At 43.8% G+C, this 23,756-nt stretch overlaps 3 protein-coding genes across 4 annotated transcripts; 2 read left to right on the top strand and 1 right to left on the bottom strand.

Annotated features, from left to right (window-relative positions):
- The first annotated feature begins 38 nt into the window (after positions 1 to 38).
- LOC140546205 (uncharacterized) lies at positions 39 to 21,815 on the top strand. The gene is made up of 5 exons (XM_072669427.1): positions 39 to 143; positions 19,832 to 20,354; positions 20,545 to 20,625; positions 20,741 to 20,821; positions 20,905 to 21,815. The coding sequence occupies exons 1-5, from the start codon at positions 129 to 131 to the stop codon at positions 21,813 to 21,815; spliced, it is 1,611 nt and encodes a 536-aa protein (XP_072525528.1). The 5' UTR covers positions 39 to 128.
- On the top strand, positions 137 to 2,431 carry dusp28 (dual specificity phosphatase 28). Its single transcript, XM_072669064.1, has 2 exons — positions 137 to 573; positions 2,306 to 2,431. Exons 1-2 carry the CDS (start codon positions 229 to 231, stop codon positions 2,429 to 2,431), a joined length of 471 nt encoding a protein of 156 aa, XP_072525165.1. The 5' UTR covers positions 137 to 228.
- Positions 7,185 to 16,006, bottom strand: proca (protein C (inactivator of coagulation factors Va and VIIIa), a). 2 transcript variants are annotated; one of them, XM_072669032.1, is made up of 9 exons: positions 15,743 to 16,006; positions 15,419 to 15,502; positions 13,264 to 13,421; positions 11,759 to 11,783; positions 11,561 to 11,671; positions 10,722 to 10,862; positions 9,384 to 9,505; positions 8,965 to 9,082; positions 7,185 to 8,200 (listed from the first exon to the last, which is right to left on the bottom strand). In XM_072669032.1, the coding sequence occupies exons 2-9, from the start codon at positions 15,495 to 15,497 to the stop codon at positions 7,641 to 7,643; spliced, it is 1,314 nt and encodes a 437-aa protein (XP_072525133.1). In that variant the 5' UTR covers positions 15,498 to 15,502; positions 15,743 to 16,006; the 3' UTR covers positions 7,185 to 7,640. The 2 variants fall into 2 exon arrangements, with proteins under 2 accessions (XP_072525133.1, XP_072525134.1); XM_072669033.1 differs by lacking the exon at positions 11,561 to 11,671 and having other exon boundaries at positions 15,743 to 16,002.
- Positions 21,816 to 23,756: the final 1,941 nt, after the last annotated feature.

Raw genomic sequence — 23,756 nt, 5'->3', positions numbered from 1 at the left:
CTCCTGCTGTAAATATAGCCACACTCTGTGGAATCAGACTGACCTCTGCATCGCCTCCTCATGCCAGCTCGTGCAGTTAGAAACAGTATGACTGAACCCGAACTGAGGGGACTTTGACTGTGTGAGTAATGTCTAAGTCATGGGTGAGTTAAATAGGCTGTAGTTTCTCTCTCTCACACACACACACACTCTTCCACTCTTCCATACACACACACACACAGCAGCTCAATGCTTCAGCTGTGTAAGGTTACAGACGGCCTGCTGATCAGCAATGCTCGCTCAGCCTGCAGTGACGACCTCATCCAGAAGGAGGCAGTGACACTCTGCATCAACGTTTCCAAACAGCAGCCTTTCCCAGCCACCAGAGTCGGCACTTTCCGAGTGCCCGTCTACGATGACCCCCATGAGGACCTCTACAAGTACTTTGACCGCTGTGCTGATGCCATTCACAGCGAAGCTGGCCGAGGAGGCCGGACGGTGGTTTACTGCAAGAACGGCCGCAGCCGTTCAGCCACAGTCTGTGTGGCCTACCTAATGAAGCACCAGAGCCTCTCTTTGACAGATGCATTTGAGGTAGGCCTAACTCCATTAAAAATTAATTCTACAAGTGCATAAGTGCTTAATGCATTTTGTTTTTTTATAAATGGTTCCAAAAAAAATTAATACATTCTGTGAAACAGATCTGTATTAACCGTTGAGCATAAATGTGCCTTAAGTGGGTCATGCAGCAGGACAATGACCCAAGAACACATTGAAATCTACTAAGAAATGGTTACTGTCCTTACTGGGGTCTTGGGTTCAAGTCCCTTCTGGGTGGAGCTCCATAGTCTCGATGTTGTCCTCATGTCTGTGTAGGTTTCCAACAGAGACTGCGGGTTCCTCCCACAGTCCAAAAACATGGAGATCAGGTGAATTGGTCACTATAAAAATGCCCTGGTGTGATTAAGGGTATGGGTGTATGCCCAGATATGGATTAGCACTCTGTCCTTGGTGCTCCCCCCAGTGCTCGATGCAGTCCTCCAGATGGATGTTTGTTTCCAGAAGGAAGGAGAAACTGCAGAGGTTCAATCCCAAATTACACACTGCTCCCTTTGTAGTGTACTACACAAGTCACAAAATGATGGACTCTAAATCCAATTAGTGCATTATTTCTATATCTGTCATAGAACTGTATTTACATTTATTCACATGTGAAAATCTGAATTCTAAGGCAGTCTGCATGTAGACGCTGTAGATTTATTTACATTTACATTCATATTCATGGTATTTAGCAGTGCTTTGTTGTTTAATCAGAAAATACCCTTAGCTACTTTGAATAGACTAGAAATGAAAGATCCCTCTAAGCCTAGACTGTACTACAAGTCTATAATACTATAGTAATACTCGGCACTACACTTCGCCCAAGTAATCTCCTTTTATGACCTATGTAGTTCACTCTATAGGGAATAAGGGGGTAGTTGAGATTCAGCCAGAAACGTCCATGCGTCGTGACGTCACATTTTCAAAATGTAACACATTTTCAGTGACCAAATCCAGTGTTTCCGTGTGGCCAGGAGGCCAAAACACAGGTAAAAATATCCTGATACATGAGAACATGGCCTTAGAAGGGCGCTATGTAAGGGTAACTTTCATTTATTTATTAAAAAATCCTCCAAACTGCTGTGCAGGATTGATCATCAGTTACCTGAAACGTTACTGTGGCTGAAGTTATTTGATATACAGTATTTTACACAATAAATCATTGTATTGAATTTATATTGAAAGTTTCATCTCATTACATTTACGGCATTTATCCAGAGCGACTTACAAAAGTGCTTTGCTATTTACCCAAGAAAAACCTCAGCTAGTTAGAATAGACTAATAATTCAAAGATCCTCTAAGTCAATAAGGAGACCATAGTACTCTTCTCTTCGCCTGAGTTCTCTCAGAAGAGGAAGGTCTTCAGTCTGGGTTTGAGGACAGTGAGCGTTGGGAAGCTCGTTCCACCACTTCGGTGCAGGACAGTAAAAAGTCTGGACGCTCGTCTTCCGTGGATCTTAAAGGATGGCGGGTCGAGCCGAGCCGTACTTGAAGCTGGAAGGGCTCTTGGTGCAGATCGGCTTTTGACCATCGCCATCAAGTACTGGTGGAGGGGCTGGCTGGTCCAGTCTTGGCTTTGTAGGCCAGAGTCAGGGGTCTGAATCTGATGACCTGGGCAGCAGCTACAGAAAGCCAGAGATGAGAGAACGCAGCAGAGGAGAGACATGGCTGAATTTAGGAACATGGCTGAATCTATCTCACATGATCATCTCACGTGTTTCCTCAGGTTGTGAGAAGTGCCCGGTCAGTGGTGGAGCCCAACCCTGGCTTTTGGTCTCAGCTGGAGCGATATGAGCAGGAACTGAAGACCAGGAGGTCAGCAGGCAGCGGCTCGAACCTCTCTCCAACTTAACTTCACGCAAAGTCCTTAAAGTCCTCAAAGAGTGTTAAGAATTAGAGGAGAATTCTGCCTTTATGTAGATTCAGTATCTGTGTAACCATTAACCACTATATATATATATATATATATATATATATATATATATATATATATATATATATATATATATATATACTGTATATCAATCAGCCATAACATATTTAGCTTTGATGCTCATGGCAGCCCCACCTTACAACTTGCCAGATACCACAGAACACCTTCAGGGGTCTGTTGTGGTGGCATGAGGGGGACCTACTCAAGATTAGGCTGGTGGTACTAATGTTATGGCTGATTGTTGTATACAGATGTCTGTACTGTCCATGTAGTAGTTTCATAAAAGTTCATGAATATGCATTAAGGCTAATAACATATTAATAAGCCATAATATTTAACGTGCTACATACAATGCCTGTATTGTATGTATTGTATGCACTGTGTCCTTCAAAGTAAGACTATGCACCTCGGCCTCAGGTCTTCCACCTTAAGAGAAGACCCCGACTTTATCACTGTAACTGTATTACTTACACACTGCCTCGAGTAGTGGCTCTCAGGTTCCCTCCTTCAGAACTGAGCAAAAAATAGGCCTGTAGATCTGAGTGTGGATGAATGTACTGATTTGAACTGAGCTTGAGTTCATTTATCACCGATGTGTTTTTACACTTTTCAGAACACGACAGACAAACAAACGCCTGCAGTCCTTCCAGTTTTCTCTACGGCGGCTATTTTCACAAAGAGGACATGCGCCATAGAAAACAGCTAAAATCCTGTAAACACACGCCCAAAAACGTCCCTCAGCCCGTCTTTAAAAACACACCCAGATCTGTATTGGTTTGGCTCGGACAAATCGATGTGGTTTGGAACACAGTGTGACTTACTTTAGTCTATGCACCTTATTTTCCACAATGGGGGAGGCCATCTTTGTTTATTTTGCTGTAAGAGGCACAGAGAGGACCTGCGACTGTGTTTGAAGGCACTAAATAATAATTAATTAATAAACAAAACATTTTGTGGAGGGGGAACCAACACCAGAACATCCTGAAGATATGAAGCTAGGTAGGTTAGCGCTTAGGCCAACGTCTGATAGCCTCATAAACACCCGACCATGTTGGATATTGTGCCCCAATATTCATGTGTTGTGTTGGAAAGCTCTGCTGTAGCTCAATAGGCCCCATCTTACACCCCACCATGCCAACAGTCTATTTGCACTCCTTCCACCTGCGTCGTTTAAACAGTATATATCTACGCTGATGGGCGCGGTGGTCTCGAAATGAGGGGTGTTCTGGTCAGTTTCTGGCGTATTGCTGTGTATCTCGGTAACGGAAAACACAGCAGGAGCTCCACTGACTGAAAACAGCCTAGGCAGACGTTCGTCAACAGTCAGACGTTCATTGCTATCTTGGCAGTGAATTGTCAACACAGGTGCGTGCAGCCCGACGCTCGTACACCCCCCCACGCTTTACACCACTGAAATAGCATACCGCCAAGGTCATTTAGACCGCACCTGGCTCTTAAAGGGATGGCGAGAGACATGCTGATTGGTTTATTACTGCACGTTACGCCTAAACCAAACACACCCATGATTAATTAAGAGACTTACATGTAGTACATGACTTTTGTGCGTTTCGAGCCGAGCTGGACGAACTTTTCCCGTCGTTACCATAGCAAAGACACACCGACACGCCCCTAAATCAAGCTGCACTGTGCGCGGGTGGGTGGCTCGCCTAAAGATCGCTGAAATAGGGTCCTATAGCTCTAATCTTTAATTTAACCCATATTAAATAAGCTGTTGGAAAGTTGGGTTAGCATAGCTAGCTAGCTGCTTTATGATCAGTGTCTACAGACTGCATCAGAAACCATTTGGTAAAATAAGGTGGATAAACACTCAAATAAACTGCTATGCAGAGCAGAATGTTTGTATAGCTTTTAGACAGATTTTATGAGCTAATGGGTTGAGACGGTGGGTGTGTATTTACAGAGGTGGCATTAGTAGCTGTTAATCAACGGCCGCCCCCAATATCGGGCTCTTTCGCGTAGTGTGCATTACCGCTCTGGGTGCGCATGCTGTTGTTGGGCCCTGAGTGGTCCAACGGACTAAGGTGCTGTCATTATGATCAGAGGATCGCTGGTTTGAATCCCGGTCATGGTGCTTGCCATCGATGTGCGGAGAAAGCGCCATCTACCCACTCTGGAGAGAGTGCCATCTACCCACCCTGGAGAAAGCAGCTAGCTGGAGAGAGAGCGCCATCTACCCACTCTGGAGAGATAGCGAGAGAGCGCCATCTACCCACTCTGGAAAGAGTGCCATCTACCCACCCTGGAGAAAGCAGCTAGCTGGAGAGAGTGCGCCATCTATCCACCCTGGAGAGAGCGTCATCTACCCACCCTGGAGAGAGCGCCATCTACCCACTCTGGAGAGAGTGCCATCTACCCACCCTGGAGAGAGCGCCATCTACCCACTCTGGAGAGAGAGCGAGAGAGCGCCATCTACCCACTCTGGAGAGAGCGCCATCTACCCACTCTGGAGAAAGCAGCTAGCTGGAGAGAGAGCGCCATCTACCCACCCTGGAGAGAGAGCGCCATCTACCCACCCTGGAGAGAGCGCCATCTATCCACTCTGGAGAGAGAGCGCCATCTACCCAGTCTGGAGAGAGCCATCTACCCACTCTGGGGAGAGAGCACCATCTACCCACCCTGGAGAGATAGCGAGAGAGCGCCATCTACCCACTCTGGAGAGAGCCATCTACCCACTCTGGGGAGAGAGCACCATCTACCCACCCTGGAGAGAGCCATCTACCCACTCTGGAGAGAGCGCCATCTACCCACCCTGGAGAGAGCCATCTACCCACTCTGGAGAGAGCGCCATCTACCCAGTCTGGGGAGAGAGCTCCATCTACCTACTCTGGAGAGAGAGCGCCATCTACCCACTCTGGAGAGAGCGCCATCTACCCAGTCTGGGGAGAGAGCTCCATCTACCTACTCTGGAGAGAGAGCGCCATCTACCCACTCTGGAGAGAGAGCTCCATCTACCCACCCTGGAGAGAGAGCGCCATCTACCCAGTCTGGAGAGAGCCATCTACCCACTCTGGGGAGAGAGCACCATCTACCCACCCTGGAGAGATAGCGAGAGAGCGCCATCCATCCACTCTGGAGAGAGCGCCATCTACCCACTCTGGAGAGAGCCATCTACCCACTCTGGGGAGAGAGCACCATCTACCCACCCTGGAGAGAGCCATCTACCCACTCTGGGGAGAGAGCACCATCTACCCACCCTGGAGAGAGTGCACCATCTACCCACTCTGGAGAGAGCCATCTACCCACTCTGGAGAGAGCGCCATCTACCCACCCTGGAGAGAGCCATCTACCCACTCTGGAGAGAGCGCCATCTACCCAGTCTGGGGAGAGAGCTCCATCTACCTACTCTGGAGAGAGAGCGCCATCTACCCACTCTGGAGAGAGAGCTCCATCTACCCACCCTGGAGAGAGAGCGCCATCTACCCACTCTGGAGAGAGCAAGGCCAATTGCGCTCCCAAAGCTGTCACTGGCGTCTGTGGGTTGGTGCGTTGGAGTCGGGTATGCGGCGCCTCCCTCCCAAAGGGAGCGCAATTGGCCTTGCTCTCTCCAGGGTGGGTAGGTGGCGCTCTCTTCCCTCACATCGCTTCGCTGCGGTGCCGGCTGTCACTGGCGTCTGTGGGCTGGTTCGTTGGAGCCGGGTATGCAGCACCTCCCTCCAGGCGCATTGGTTGCCCGGTGGTGTAGAAATGCGCAGTAGACGTAAGTGGGCGATATTGGGGGTGGCCATTGTTAGGGGACTAATTTCTTTTTTTTTTTAGAAGAAGCAAACTTCAGATATCAGACTTGTCTTGGCTGATCTGGGGTCAGTGATCAATCATGTTTATTTGATTTATTTATTTTTTTTACTGGATTTTAACCAGTTTAACCCTTTAATCCTTGGAAGTCACATTTATTGGTAATGATGACACAAGAGGAATATGTACTGTATTTTGATATGAACGATTTCTTAGTAATAATCTGTTTAAGTGAAGAAATTGGGTTAAAAGTGCAAATGATCATTTAATCAATCATCACAGTTAGATGATTCATTAGAAAAGAAGCTTATTATGTTGTGACTGAGATTCTGTTTTGCTGTGTGTACAGTCTGGCTTTGTGGAAAGTAAAGCCATCTCCCAGAAGCATTTCTGACATTAAAAAAAAACAGAAAAATGAATGTAATTGTAATTAATTACTTAACTACTCATGTAATTCCTAATGGAATTATACTGAATCTACTGACTCTAGAGTCTGACTCGGCTTACTGTCCTACACTGTTCCACTGAATTCCCTTTAACAGCTTTTCAAAGTGTCCTTCTTCCACACTTCACATACACGATATGTCCAAAAGTTTGTGGACACCCTCTCTAACGAATGCATTCAGCTACGTTGCGCTACTTTAGAAGTACTGCCAATAGAATAGGACTCTCTGGAGCAGATCAGCGTAGTGAACCTATTGGCACCATGCTGCCTTATTCCAGGCGTGGGCTAGTAGAGGGGTGTAAAGCCTATGATCATGTAATTCTTGATGGAATAATACTGAATCTACTGACTCTAGATCTGACTCTTACTGTACTACACTCTCAGGTCCACTCTTTTAAATGGCAAATAATTAAGTACATGATGCTCCTAAGTGATATTTTAGTACTAACCAAGAAGCGAATGCAGACAAAGGGGCCTTAGTCATCACAGTGAGTTTAATGAAGCTCTTCTAATTAACAGATTGGTACACATGGTGAAGGTGTCAGAGTTTAAAGTTTGTGAATTTGCTTAAGAAATCTGTCTATAAGTTTATAAAGTTGTTCAGGTTTGCCATACTTGCACAGAGACCAGTTTGCTTATTATATCACAGGGTGGGAACAGGGTGATATGTCAATCAGCAGCTTTGGAAAAGTGTCTTTGTAGAGGCAGTAATTAGCTAAACTGCCAAAACACACCAAATTTGTCCTTCACTTTGTCCCTGCACCACTCCTGCATCCTCCAGCCTTGTGCACTATCACTATTGCAAAGATCAATATCATGATTACAATTGAGAAGTGATGTATTGTACAACTCTACCCTGTTACCACCCTGTTACCACCATGATAAGCAAAAACGCCCAATTCAGAGAAAAGTAGAAAACCTGGCGTTCAATCAAGGGCCTGTCGCTTCCTTCCGGACGCTGTCTATCCACTCCATGTAATTAGAGACCTTGGTGTAGATGCCCAGTTTGTCTGTACGACCGCATCCCTCGCCCCAGGACACGAGGCCTATGAGGAACCACGTGTTGTGGTACTGGGTCATCATGGGCCCTCCGCTGTCGCCCTCGCAAGCGTCCTTTTCTTTCCCAATTACCCCGGCACACAGGACGTTCTGGGTGAGGTTGTTGACCATGTGGCGAGCACACTCGGTGCGGTCCATGATGGGGATGTTGATGAAGCTGAGAGCTGAGCTGTAGTGGGATGCCGTCTCGTTGGGCTTGCCCCATCCGGTCACCACAGTTTGGGTCCCGTTGAGGTGGAGCACACGCTCGGCCAGGTGGCGGCTCGGGAGGCAGGCCGGCAGGATGAAGGTGGTGAATTTCACGGGAGTGGACAAGCGCAGAAGGGCGATGTCGTTGTCCACCGTCAGAGGGTTGTACTTCGGGTGGGAGATGAACTTCGACACGGGGATGGTAACCTCAGTTCCTTCTTTCATGAATCGTAAGTAGTCACCTGAAAGGACAGGAGTGTCAAAGTCAGGTCCTGTGAGGCCCCAGGGTCCACCGCCTCAGTGACCCCAGGGTCCCCAGCTCCACCACAACAGCTGTGGTGTTAACATCGCTTAAGAGTGATTAGGGGAGGCAGTCATCTACCCACAGCCCAAGCATGGCCAATTGTGCTACACTGATGGTAAAGCGACATGGCTCGGGATTTGAACTCGCGACCCATAGTGGGCCATAGTGGTAGCACATTAGACCACTGAGCCACTCAGAGTCCAATATTGACGTTTGTAAGGGCGTGTTCACATCTACTTTGTTGAAAGGTGCCCTAAGACCACGATCAGGCCCAAAGGCCATAACTTTAGTCAGAGCACATTCTAACCCTCATCCTTGGCCCTTTAATCCCATCTAGTCCAGTCTAGTCCAGGTAAAATCCAGTTCCAGACTGGTGTCAGCAGCAGGTCTATAGCAAAAGCTGGTTGAGGGTGCTGAGAGTCTAAATTAGACCTGGTGGAGACCTGGAGAACATCTACAGATCTGAACTCGGACTCAAGCTTTAAGTAAGTGTGAAGAACAGCTGAATTCTTCAGTAGAGGTCTTCAGTAAAAGTCTTTTGGTCGTCTACTGAATGTTCAGATGCTGCTGCATCATTGATGTGGTGTTGAGATGTTACTGAGAGTCTCATGAGTGGTTATTTTACCCAAAAGGAAACACTCCTAATAAGGTGTGGCCAGGTACGTATAGACACTTCTGATTTGGAGTGAAAGCAGGACAAACCTAGTCGGACGCTGAAGCGAAGGCTTGTCTCAAGACAGTGGGCAGCAGTCAGCACCCAGCTTTCATCAATCAAGACCCCGCCACAGTGGAATTTTCCTTTGGCGTTCAGTATGAGAGCCTGGAAAGCATGGACACAGATATCATGCATCGTATTAGGTGCTTTAAGGGGAAACAGCAAACATCCAGAGACTGCTTTCCCAGTAGAGTAAGATTTCTTCAGCACTATTAAGCAGTACTGTATAATGGATACAGCAGTGCTGTAGGTCAGTGTTCCCCAACCCTGGTCCTGGAGGCACCCCACCCTTCACAGAGGACTTGTTCATGAGCTGATCAGCTGTGTTGGGAGGATGGGTTGGGTGCCTCCATGACCACTGGTTTGTATTCCTTTTGATGACCTAAAGAAAAGATTAGGTAACTACCTGCCAGGGACTTTCTCCTTTTTTGCCAACTTCACCACCAACAAGCCACGGCTGTAGACCTGGCCTGGGCTTGGTGCTGTAGGCCGACTTGGGGATCAAAATCTGTCCACATGCATCTTGATCTGGAGAGATCAGACACCAACAGACACTGTTTACTCGCCCACACATGCAAGAAGAATGTCCTTCACGATCAGCTAAGACGTATGTGAGGTCCTTGACATCACACTACATGGGCCTACTGTTTTAGCATGGTTATAAGTGCAGGATTTGCTAATATGGGAAGGCGAACCCCGAAGACTTTGGGCTGGAGTTTCGGGGAGCGTGGGAAGCTGATGCCCCCTGTAGTTGAGGTGAGCGTGGAAACTGTGGAGGAATCTTGAAAGAACCTCTAAAGGTGCATTGAGGAACCTCTAAAGGTGCATTGAGGAACCTCCGAAGAACCATGGAGGAACCTCAATACACCTTAATGCATCTTTAGAGGTTCCTCTACAGTTTCAAACTGAGGAACCTCAAGGATGTTATACTGTTAACAGTATATATAGGGCTGAGGAGGAGGCCCCTCTCTTAAAATGACTCCATCACTCCACTAAGTTGGCTTTGAGATGGTTGTCACTGCTGTTTTCAGCTAAATGCCATATTTCAGACCATGCCTATAGATCACAATCTCTCAGAAACCACATAAGCAAGTCTGCTGTGTTGGAGATTACTGAACACCCCATCTCTGCATGGTTTAGATACTGCTGAGATCTAAGCTTCCTGCTTGTTATCTAGACTACATTAGCCTAGTAGCTCTAGTGCAAGAAAGACACGTCTTGGCTGATCTGTATACACATTTATTAAAACCACTGTCCATTCTATCAGCTCCTCTGACCATATAGAAGCCTCCTCTCACCCTGTTTGTTCTTCAATGCTCAGGACCCCACAGGACTAGTTAGTAGTGTGTGTTGCGCTGGTGGTACGAGTGGATCAGATACAGCAGTGCTGCCGGAGTGCTTAAACCACTGTGGACACTGATGTACCAGCAGTACCAGCAGCGCAAAACACACTACTAACACACTCGCCACCAACATGTCAGTCAGTGTCAGTGCTGCAGTGCTGAGAATGACTGACCCACCACCCTAATACTACCTACAGTCTGCTCGGTGGTGGTCAGTCCTGTGGGGTCCTGAGCATTGAAGAACAGTATAACAGAGTATGCAGAGAAGCAGATGGACACAGTCTAGACTTCTTGAACTACACAGTGCTCCTGTATGGTCAGTGGAGCTGATAGAATGGGCCAGGAGGGCAATAACAAAGAAGTGGCTGGTGTACATGTTGAGCTGAACCACATGTTCTTACTTTTGGGAGCACACTCTTTGGAGTTCTCTTTGATTTGGTATCCTTGGATGCAGCTGCAGAAACGGCCAGTTTTGTCCTTCCTCTCGTGGCAGTCATGGTCACAGTCGCCGTTGTTCACAGAGCAGTTAAAGGCTGAGGCTTCTGAGGGCCAGGGTGTACATGACCATCAGAAGGCAGTTCTACCATCACTATAATTCTCATATCACCCAATTAGCACTTGAGACTTAGCACTAATACCAGCAAACTACAGTCTTGGCTTTTAAAAGATCCCTCGCTGAAAGGTCATGCCATGCTGTAGCTTATAGTGGTGTACATGTAATGCTATGTACACTGAGACTGACTGTGGTGTTTCTGATAATATGGCTAAATATTGAGGATATATGGGATATATGGGATCAGGGGCATTGTAGGAGGGGGGAGGTTAGGATGATTCTAAGGGCCTGTGATTGACAGGGGCCCTAAATATGTATTTTGGCAGAATGGTTAGAGCTGTGGAGCCCAGTGTAATATGTTTTTATGGGGTCTGAAATCCCTGGCTGTACCCCTGGAATGCATACATGGTAATTCAGTAGTGGAAATCTATTAATGAACAATATTCAGCAGCCAGAGAGTCAATAAACCACCAGAAACCAGCTTGTGATCATTTAAGGAATTCCCAAAACTAATATGCAGCTAAACTACTGTAGTTTTTTTTATGCCAATTACAAACACCAGCTTTTTAAATGAGGAATGGACCAATGGAAATGCTCCAATCTTCCATTAAAATGAAGGATTTTCTACCTCTCCTTCAGTGTTTTTCTAGTGTCTGCAAACAGGATGAAGCTGTGATGTGAGCTCACGTATTTGACAGTATTTTCCTTCAAAGCCAGGGTTGCAGTTGCAAATGTAGGACTGGTACTGGTCCACACAATGCCCATTCTGGCAGGGGTTAGGGCTGCACTGGTTTCCATCTGATACACATAGTAATACTAGTCTGTAGTGCTTTGCGGTTGGGGCCACAGTAAGCCTTTAAACACTGAAACACAAATCACACTCACCTATATACCGAGTCCAGAATTCCATCTGCAAGAGGAAAGAACTGATTACTGGAACTGCTGGAACAATAATCCACCAATAAATAATATTTAGATGATTCATCTGAAAAGGGCCCAGCAATAAAAATGGAATGGTTCAGGTTGAAAAAAAGTATATTAACACTAAATGAATACATCTAATGCACATGTATAGGTGTGTATGTGCTATATTGCTTAACCTCCTAACACAGAAAGGCTTATTACACACTGAGGTGTATTATTTAGTACCTATAGGGACTTCTGTACAAACTGTTGGGGCGATTCATTGGTAATAACACTTTCGGCCTGCCAGGTTTTAAAGGGCAATTCCACCATTTTTATATACAATGTCACTGTCATAAAAAACCTTATAACAACACTTTTTGACCCTGTTTTTCACTTTAATATGAGAAATATGAAAAAAAAGTATCCATTACAAGTTAAAGTTTTTTCCTGCTTCTGTAAAGTTGCTGTTTTGAAGATACAGATATAGGTTTTTGTATGACAGTGTCAGGCACTCGGTATCGCGCCCTCCCCCGGGGCAATCCCAAGCCGCCGCCCACAGGCCCAAATAAGGACTTCCCCTTTGTTTCTGTTGATTCATGTTCATTTGTGTTCGTGTGTTACACCTGGGACTGGGGGTACTTAAGGAGCCTCATTACTGTAGTTCTCTGCTGAGAATTGAACCGTCTGTAACCTCTAGGACGCCCTGAGGTTACCCCCCGTTCGGCACTAGGTCTCTCTGCTACTCACTTGACTAGCGAGGCTGGCTCACTTCATATCAGGATTCTCAGGTTATCCACACTCAAGCAAGGCGACTCACGCTCATGGCAGCATGCTGCAGGTTCCCCAGCTACCCCTCTCTAGTTATTAGAGCACGGCTCTCCCCTTGTTTAGCTTAAGTGTCCCCATGCCCAGGCTCTGCCTGTTGGTTTAGGTTCAGGTTCCCTCTTAGGTTTTTCCCTGTGTAGCCCATTAACGGCTGCTCTGCTCCCGGCTCCTCCCAGTCCCAGATTTGTTGTGTTCACCGTTTTGGTTGTCTTCACAGTTTTGCCCTCTGTTTGCTATGCATGTTCTCATACCCCTTGTGTTTATGTTCATTTTGTTAAATAAACCCTCTTTCATTGAGGTTCATCCCTTTCCATCTGGCCTAATACGCCATGACATGTGCATATATATATATATATATATATATATATATATATATATATATATATATATATATATATATATATATATATATATATGAAAAATTTAATAACTTTAACTTTTTTTAAAACTTGCCTCCATTCACCTCCACTGTGAACAATTCTGACTCAGTAAATTTCTCTGGAACAGAGCATTTCACCCCAAACCCACCCCAAATAACTTTGTTTTCATCCTAACCATTGAATTATGCAGGAATTTAAGTGAATTGGTGGAGAAAATATCACTTGTGGCAGCCCGACCCAAAGGTAAGATTAGCTTGATTAGATGAAATATTGACGGACCGTGCTCTCTCTGGTCTGGAAGATCTCTCTGGCTTCCTCAAAATCACAGCGCTCCTCCATACACTCTCGCTCCAGAGAGGGAGGCTTAAGTTCTTCCAGGAAGCTGTTAGCCCGTCTGGAGCGCAGGAGCATATGGGCATTCGGGCTGCTGTAGAAGACTGATACACAAAAGACAGGATGAATAGGGAGTGTAGAAGTGCAGCTTCTGTGATTCAGATATTGCCTAGATTTAACAAATAAACATACAGATCACAGATATAGACATAGACATAAATATAAAGTATATCTACAGAATTAGTATAAAGTTAGCCATTACTGTTAGATACCAATAAATGTAACATAAATGATGATAGTAGTGATGGTCAGTGGTACACTCACATAAGAGCAGAAGATAGAAATAAGTATTTAAATAGGTAATTAATAAAAAAAAAAAAAAAAAATATATATATATATATATATATATATATATATATATATGTATAAACAAAGTCTAGATTAAAATACATTTTTCAATGGTGATTTCTCATTGATCCTAAAAGGTGGTCCAACAATTAGGCTTAATCCATGTCTGGGAAATAGACATGAGCGCTTTAATGACAGCAGAACATATTTTTTATATTTTTAAATATAAAAAAGATTTGTTTGCATATTTATATATTGTTTAATATTTTGAAGTGTCTATCATTGTTGCCATACAAAAACCTTACATCTCCAAAATGGCAATTTTACAGGAAATTGTAATGAAAGTCAATGTGAGTCCAAGTCATTTCTATTGGTCCATCCCTAAAGAAATTTTGACACAATGTAAAGAACAACTGCCAGATTCATAATGACATTAATAATAATAATCACATTATGTCAAAAAGTGAGAAACAGCAAACATTTAGATACAAGGTTTTTGTATCTAAAAGTTGAATACTACATTTATATTTATATTAGATTGTTATTCTATATGTAACAAAACCTATTTTACAAGTAAGAAATAATCATTTTCCTTTTAAATTGCTTTTGTAAGTATTTTTGTGACAGTTAAATAAAAATAACTTGCTTTACTACAAAGTGTGGTTACACTTTCCTGTAGAACACCATTCATAAGGCCTAAAAACACCTGCATAACCCACAGGCCAACTGACATAAACCTATATAAACATTTATAAAGGCTTATTTATACAAGTATCTGTTGTATCTTTAGTACTCATGACATTTGTGGGAGTGAGCCTAACTACACCTATAAAACTTCCTCCTTTCTACTCAGTGAAAGTGAGGAACCTGGTTACAGTCACAGTTATCGTTTGCAGTGCAGTGCTATCAAATCTACTTCTAACCTGATTAGAAACCTGCTGACTTTCTTTATTTGTATTTGAATCATACCCACACTGAGCTCCACCAGATCAGGGACTGTCTGCACTCTGCACTTTAACTGGAACTCCCTCTCTGTACATAAGCTGTGTACTCTTCTCTTTACCTGAGCACTAGCCGCTACACTCATTACTGCACTCCACACTTGTTTACATGATGCGAGACCGTTTTCAACACCAGACTGGTCTCCCTTGGCATAGATACCTAAACTCTCTGCCTATTTATTCCAGTTTACTGTTAGTATAGTAGTATAGTCTTAGTCTAGACCTAATCCCCTAGCCTTCATGCACATATTTGTATATTTTTGTATTTATTGACTTCGTATTTATTGTCTACACACCCTGCCTCGTGTTTTATCTATTGTCCCTGCACTATTGTATCATGTCCCACCTATTCTGCACTGGAGACTTAGCCTAACAGTGTTTGGTTGGACGTACAACCCTTTTTTAGTCTTAGTATAATGACAATAAAGTTGCTTTCAATTGAATTCAATTGAATATGACTTCTTTTTTTCTTGTCGTTTACGTCGTTGCCTACTGAAAACATTGTACTTTGCCTTCCCAAGACTAAAAGTTTTGGCACCGCTGTTGTAGTCAAATACACAGAGCCATGGGAATTCTGGAACTTTCACAGTTTCCCAACAAACGGATCAATACTTTCTTGCTCAGCCAAATAATGCCTGTAATGATTTTCTTTCACGTACCTATAAATTCTTGAAGCACTAATGAACACACTGTGTTTGAGATTTTGCTGGAATGTGGATTTCATGTGGAATTCCAACATTTCGGGATCATACCTGATGTGCTGAGAGCTGGAGAAGCCCAGAAGAAAATCAGCAAGACAAAGCAGAGGAAGGGTTTCCTCGCCATGGTCATACACACTGTAGACACAACAAGGCCCAAATCCTTAGTAAAGCGCTATATATTTGCATATGTTTATTATTAACCATTAAATTAGAATATGAGTGTAGTGTGTATGTGGTATCTCATTCACAGAGCAACATAGCAACACAGAACAGTCCGTAGAAACCTTGGTTGACTTGACTGTCAGAAATACAAGTTTGAGTTACTCTGTAATTTAGTGCTACCAGTTTAACTGAGGAAAGGAAGACGTCTCTTACCAGGCAGAAGAACTGATCAATACCGTCTGATTTCTCCTCAGATGAGAACTATAAGAGGAAACACAGGCATCAGACACGTGCTTTAGTGCCAATGCGAACTCTGTTACTCCCAAACGGTCAACACTGCCAGAGAGCTGCAGTTAGCAGCTTAACAAATAACTGCAGTTCTGTTCATTTCAGTCACCACAGCAGGACGGCATCCATATATCTGCCAGAGACAGACGGACAAAACAACAGCAGAAAGGGCTACATTTAGACGGCCCCCAATTCAAATATGCATTTTACTTACATGTTGAAAAATAAGGAAAAAGCAGGGATGGTAGATGTGCTGTTTAAATTGTGTTAATGACTAACTAATATCTGTTTACTGATAGTCCACAGTCTGTTCCTACCCTTCAACCTCCGCTCGGCCCAAAGTAACAACCGAAGCTTAGAGTTGCTTGTGCCGTATATTCGTATAATCACAATTTTAAAAAGCTCAAAAAGAAAAATATGATTAAGATTATGTACACATGGTTCTTTTTAGGGTTCTAATTCATAATAAATATATATTAAACGAAGGCTATTTCATTTTTACTTGTACTGTTTTTTTAAATGTCAGATGTAACCTTTGCAATTAGCAATTAAATGGTCTATTTCTGCTGTCAGTATTTTTTTATATGTATATTATTTAATTTATAAGTATTATTTAGTATTTAAAAAAAATTTAAAACCTAAAAGTATTTTAAAGCCTTTTTTAGTTCTGTGCTTTATCGGAAATGGCTAACTCCACTTTGTACTGATATTTTCCTGAGTAAATATGGTTGTGTCTCATTAACATAGTCTATATGGTAAGTATTTGGACACCTGCTCATTCATTGTTTCTTCTGAAATCAAGGGTTTAAAAGAGTTTCTCCTGCTTTTGTTGGAGTAACTGTCTCTACTGTGAAGAAGGGAAGAAGATGTGCTACTAGACTCTGGAGCAGCATTGCTGTGAGGATTTTTTGCATTGCATTCAGCAACAAGAGCTTAATTCGGTCTGAGATGTTCTCCCAAACTTCTCCCAAATGTAATGAATGGCATTAGAAGTTGGAATTAGAAGCTTTAGCTTTAGCTGTACCTTCTGTTTAGGCCGATAACTGGTAACACCAGTTAGTGTAGCAACCGAGGATCATTTCTATTAATGGTGCTGAGAGGATGCCGGTGGTGCTCAACTACAGCAACCCTAGCAATCGGAAGTGGGTCGGAACATTGAAACCCGATACCCAGTCGCCCCCCGATCCTGAGTTACTGGACCGGGACGGGACATCCCTAGTGTCTGGTATTCCATACTCACATAGTTGGTATGCAGGGCATTTGGAGTGCCTTTACGTTAGAAGCCGTGGACACATGAGCCACGGGGGGGTGGGGGTGGTGGTGGGGTGGGGGGGGGGTGTAGGAACATGCCAATTGAGGACACGTTTGTGTCTACAGGTGTGGAAACGGGGACAAATATTAAGGGTAGTCATTCATCCTTTCTTCTGCTTTTTGTCACAAGGCCTTGTTTTGACGGTTAGGGTTTCAGATGTACTCTTTGATTCATTATGAGTCTGAATGAATAGACAGGACTCGGTTGCATGGCCAAGTGGAGAGCAAATGAGGTGTGGTTGGCCCCAGGATGCTTTCTGTATCAACCTGCTGGCTCTGAGAGCGAAGGCTAGAGGCATGGCTTAAGGGGCCCAAGCACTTTCCAGAAGGCCTCTGTTGGTTTTTGTTGCTGGAATGTGTGAGGTCCAAATTTGGGATGGGATGTTCTACTATTCTAGTACTGCTGCTAATATTCTAACTGTTTGGTTTGGTGTGTAAAACTTACTGAGCAGCAGAATGTTCAACTGACCGTAGAATTGACCATAGAAATGTATGAAGGACGGTGATGTTTTTCTGGCCATCCATTACATAAACAGCTACTGTAAGATTAACAGCAGCTATGAACTGCCCAATAAAGACCAATTAGTCAAAATGACAGAAAGTTTAAGGAAGTTTAAAGAGCCATCAGATCTCCTGAGGATGAAATAGGTCAGCAATTGATTTTACAACAGCAGTAATCTCATGGGGATCGGTTTCCAGGCCGCTTATCTTTATTTCAATCCAATACCTGAAACCAAAGAGACGAGCAGGGAATAGATGAGAACAGGGGAGTGCATTTATTGGCCAACCATTATTTTAGTTTTCATTGTGCGCAACGTGTTGCCCAATGCCAACAAGCTCTTGACGCTAGAAGCCCTAGTTATTGTGCCTTAAAGACAACAGGATATCATGTGTAGCCGTGTATCCGCTTTGTCTACAGGCCAATGGGGAAGGAGTCAGGTTGGGAACGTCTTTTTCTAAGCAAGCCATATAAATTGGTCACTGCACCAGACGCTCTGTTCACTTGTCAAGCGGTTGCTCCAGAACATGGCTCAAGACTACCTGCACATTGTGAGTATCTCAGATCTTGACGGGTTTGATGCAGATGCAGGCGATGTGGCGTTCAGGGATTCAGGGAAATCAGTGGCCGGAAAATAAGGCAACATTATTTATAGGATTCGCATTAGAACCCCTTAAACCCTGTGGATCAGAGGTGGGGGAATTGAGAGTTGCTATAGAGCCGTCGGCAGGTCCCGACTTTTTGACCTTTCTCAAATCTACATACCTTAATAATAAGCGTTATGGGACGTTTTTCAGCTCTGAATTATGCAGAAATTAATGGAAGGTAAGTCTTAATGTAAATGTTTATTATGTAATTATTATTAATAAATGGACCCAAACTATTACTCAATAATATCATATTACATCAAGGCAGAGGCGAATCTAGATTGCTTGTTGTACTGAGACATACAGAATTCAGAGGGGCACACCTAATAATATTAATAGTTATAAATAATAATAATAATAATAATAATAATATTCTTCTTCTTCTTCTTCTTATTATTATTCCATTAAGTTTTTCCATTAAACAATGGTCTATTTCTGCGGTCAGTATTTTTCTATTTCTATTTATATTATTTAATTTATAAGTATCATTCAGCATACAAACTTCAAACCTAAAAATATTTTACAGCCTTTTTTTAGTTTTGTGCTTTATCAGAAATGGCTAACTTCACTTTGTGCTGATATTGTCCTGAGTAAATATGGTTGTCTCATTGTCTCATTAACATAGTCTATGCATAATAATATAATAGTTATAATTATTATTATTAATAATAATAATAATAATAATAATAATTTTTCCATTAAGTTTTTCCATTAAACTCCATAAAACGCAATTTGGGTTAGCTGGACAACTGGTTAGCACATGATGCTCATTTTTGCAAGCTTGTGTCATCAATGCCCCTTTTACCAGCTAGCAAAAATAAAGCCTATGCTAACACAATGGCTTTGCTTTGGTGGGCTACTGTGTGTTGTTGGTAGGTTATACCATATAAGTGGTTATAACCTCCACATATAGCTAAAGGTGCATGTTTTTGTCACTGTACCATGTACAGCAAAATGTGTCCTCTGCATTTGACCCATCTGTGGTAGTGAAAACACACACACACACACTAGTGAACTAGGGGTAGTGAGCACACACCCACCCACTCAGAGCGTTGGGCAGCCAACTTCAGCACCCAGGGAGCAGAGAGGGTGAAGGGCCTTGCTCAAGGGCCCAACAGTGGCAGCTTGCTGAGCCCGGGTATCGAACCCACAACCCTGTCATTAATAGCCCGGAGCTCTCGCTGAGCCTCCACCACTGAGGTGAAACTCGTTCACTTGATTGGTTGGGTTCATGTGGTTTGAGTGGGAAGTTGAGAAAAAATGGGTTTCAAGGTCTTTTATCAATATTTTACATATAAAATAATGCAAAATAATATGCCTCAACTGTGGATGTTTAAAATGATGTTCCTATTAGAATTTTAAACAGTTAAATTGTACATTATTATTTAATATTTTACCATTGATGAACTGTTTAGCCGTGTTATAGTGGTGTGGTGATTTTAGTGGGCCACAGCTCCATTTTACTGGGCCACAGTACCCCAGTAAATTGAGTCTTGTGACGTTCCTGCATCAAGGCACTAGTCAAGTACATGTTCTTGTTCTCTAATTTCTCACCAGGTGCCAAAGCTAAAATGGGCATTCATGGGCTTGCTGGCCTCCTTAGCCCTCTCGTCAGGCATGATGATCGGTGAAAGAGGGAATGCAGGGATCTTTACACCTCCGCCACCAGGTTCACCCGACAGTCCCATTCCCCCAGAAGAAATCCTGAAGAGTTTCGAGCCCTATCCTCCACAGAATGACAGCCGACTCCCAGAACATAATAACCACCCCATGGCGCAAGGTGGCACTCCCCAGATACGAGGAGGTGCCCTGATGCCAATCGATGACTACCAGATGCTGCCAATGTCCATGCCATCAGACTACCCACAACTACCCAAAGGTTCCCCCTACCAGCGAACAGTTCCAGGCTTAAATGACACTCAAGGATCCCCAGATTCCCCAGACTTGACATACTGCAATATGATCCTGGAAGCACCGATACCCCCGACTGCGGATCAGGTGCCTTGGTTCTGCACCTGTGCTCTGTGCAAAGGAGGCAGCAAGGGCCCAAAGGGAGACAAAGGAGAAAGGGGCCTACCAGGTTATTATTAAATGTGTATACTGATTTGGTCCTCAATGCTCATAGTTATCAGCTCTAGTCTTGGGGGCCCAAGTACCCTGCACAGTTGCATGCAACCATGTAACGGCAAGGCATACAGGTCAGCAGGACTAGAGCTGTGAGCTGTGGAGATTTATTGATTGATTGATTCCCTTGACATCTCTCACACTAGGTCAGCCTGGCAGTCCAGGGAGAAGGGGCCTCACTGGTCCCCAAGGACTTCCAGGTTTCACAGGTCATCAAGGAATCAAGGGTAAGTGCTGCCATCCTACAGATGAACTTTTCTCCCAAACAGATTCAAGTAATCGACTGCAAAACTTAAAAGTGAGGCCGATTTACACTGTGTATCTTATGCCCACTTTCAAAAGGCCAGAAAGGTGATGAGGGCGCAAAAGGAGACCAGGGTCCAATGGGTTTCATGGGAAGGAAAGGAGAGCATGGATTAAAAGGTTCGTATGATTCCAAAGTAAGACACATTTCCTACTGTATGATACCAAGCATTCTGACTGTTGGGCCGACCCTTGTGCTTCAGGTGATAAAGGGGATATGGGTATGGATGGGAGGCCAGGAAACCAAGGGCCTCAAGGAGAACCTGGGCAGTGTCCTGCCTCATGTCAGTCTACTCAAGGGCCTCCAGGAGAAACTGGTTTGCCAGGAATCGTTGGTCCGAGAGGCCTCCCAGGGGTAGCAGGAATCTCTGGGACAAAAGGCCAGAAAGGAGATACGGGTGAAGCTGGTAAACCTGGAGTCCCAGGCTTAGATGGACATAAAGGGGACCAAGGAGAGCAGGGTGCGTGCCACTGCAAGGATGGGGACAAAGGTGCCGCTGGAATTCAGGGGCCTTCAGGGCTGAAGGGTGAAAAGGGGGAAGTTGGCCCTCATGGTCTTGCAGGAGTAGATGGTCTAAAAGGTGAGAAAGGAGATGAAGGAATGAAGGGTCCTCCTGGTCCCTGCTCTCCTGCCATCCAGTCAGGTTTCTCAGCAAGACTGGGTGACATTTACCCTCTGCCAGACATGCCTGTTCCCTTCACCTCTGTCATTTATAACATGCAGTTTCACTTCAACCCCACTACGGGTGTCTACAAGGCCCCTGTTAATGGCACCTATGTCTTCAGCTACCATTTGGTAGTCTTCAGTAAAGCACTCAAAGTGGGTATGTTCCACAACTTCCAACCTGTTGTAAAAAGCACCGAGTTGATCAACCTCGGCACAGCCTCTCAGGAGGTGGTCCTGCATCTGAACATGGGTGATGAAGTGTGGCTCCAAGTGAAGGACGTAAACAGTAATGGTATGTATGCCAACAGTGAGTCCACTAGCACTTTCTCAGGCTTCCTGCTTTACCCAGACAGCTGTGATGTACCGCTTTCCCGAGACATACCTACAGATTTGCATGGGATTTACAGTTGGGGTGAACTGGATGCCCCAACCAGTAAAGGTCCATAAACATATCCTGTTGGTTTCTAGATATTTTACATAAGTTCACATCCACAGCAAAAGCCCTATGGTAAACATGTCAATACCTCTTATCAACCTAGGTCAGAACTTCTGGTATATTTGTATCTTTGTTCAGAAAGGCAATACTACAGACGATTCTTAACCTACAATGATGGATTGTCACAGAGTAGTCGCAATTCCAACCAAATGAAATATAATTGGGCATCACTCACACAAAAGTTACAGACATCCCTGTCTAACGGAACTACAGTTAGTAAACCAAAGTTCCCTGTATAATTAGTTGGTGTAAATTACAGAAATGAGGGGTGTTCAGGTAAATTCTCTGGCGTATTGCTGCTATCTTGGCAACAGAAAACATAGGAGGAGCTCCACTGACTGAAAACAGCCTAGACAGACGTTCGTCAACAGTCAGACGGTCTTGCCATCTTGGCAGTGAATTGTCAACACAGGTGCGTGCAGCCTGACGCTCGTGCACACCCCCATGCTTTACACCACTGAAATAGCAACCCGCCAAGGTCATTTAGACCGCACCTGGCTCTTAAAGGGATGGCGAGCGACACACTGATTGGTTTATTACTGCACGTTATGCTCCAAAAAAACACACCCATGATTACTTCCGAGACTCAGTACATGACTTTTGAGCATTTCGAGCCGAGCAGGGTGAACATTTTCCGTCATTGCGATAGCAAAGACACACCGACACGCACCATATGGCCCCAAATAGGCCATATGTAAAATAGGGCCCTATGTGATTAAAACCAAAAACAACAACACAGAATAGAGATCATTTGTACCAGAAAATTTGATCTATTCACCTTCATAGTGAATATTCACAAGTAAATCTGTCTGAAATGAGGCCTACAGAGGTCACAACTCACTGTAATAACCTTAATGCCTAATCCGACATCGAACACCGCTTTTAATGTCGCGGCCATTTAATGTAGTGTTGTATTTCCATTGCAGAAGGTTGCACTTCCTGGCAGTGTGTGACCCTCTTATTTATAGCTGTCTGCTTCGTGTTCTCTTAAAACAGTCAAATGTAATTCCATAAGTAATCAGTATATATCCATAACCGTGGATTTGGGTTGGCTTTAATTCATTTGAACTACATAATCCTAGTACGTGTATTCTGCTAATCCCAACCCTGAGAAACTGTGAATAAAATGTGCTGCCTTTCTCTGTTCCATGGTTGTCCCAGGACTCATCGGGGGTTCTGAGACCCCCAATGGTGCATTATGTACAACCCAGGGGTCTGTGATTTTACTCTGAGCCAGTGTCAACTTAACCTTGAGCCAAAGGAAACATAATATAAGCCGTACCACAGCGTCGCTCTGCTCATCATGCAGTAAATCAGCTGAAATCAGATCAAATTTAGGTACAGTTACGACATTGAGTTCAGTTTTAGGGAAACCAGAGGACCAAGAGTGACAGCAGACCAAAAATATGATCAAGGTTCTAGCAAGTGAGGCTGTGTGGAAAAAATAAATACCCTTATTACACCAGTCAATCATTTTCTATTATTTAAAAAATTAAACTTAGTGAGCGAGTATAGACACTGTTAGCATCTTAGCTAAGCTTGTGCTCCAATAATAAAGACCTGTTCACATTTGCTTAATGTGCATTTAAACATTTCAACAGGTGGACTATACTTATAAAATACTAAATATAGTCAGTCTATATTTTTTTTCAATTATTTTTATCATAGGAAGTGGGGCCCTGTCTGCAAAAATGCTATATAACCCCTAGCATAGACTGCTGCTATGTTAGATATGACTGATTTAATTATGAGCTTTGATTAAATTGTGAAATTCGTGAGGAAAAACCTTGATAAAATTGCATAATCTGAATGTTTTTTCCTCATTTCCTCACATTAATTACATTAATATGAAGCAAGTGCTCACACATGCTCTTCTAACATTAGCTACACTA

This window comes from Salminus brasiliensis, chromosome 23 (assembly GCF_030463535.1).
Source record: "Salminus brasiliensis chromosome 23, fSalBra1.hap2, whole genome shotgun sequence".
Taxonomy (NCBI): domain Eukaryota; kingdom Metazoa; phylum Chordata; class Actinopteri; order Characiformes; family Bryconidae; genus Salminus; species Salminus brasiliensis.
Note: the sequence above shows the minus strand (reverse complement) of the source record. Positions and strands in the feature narration are given on the sequence as shown.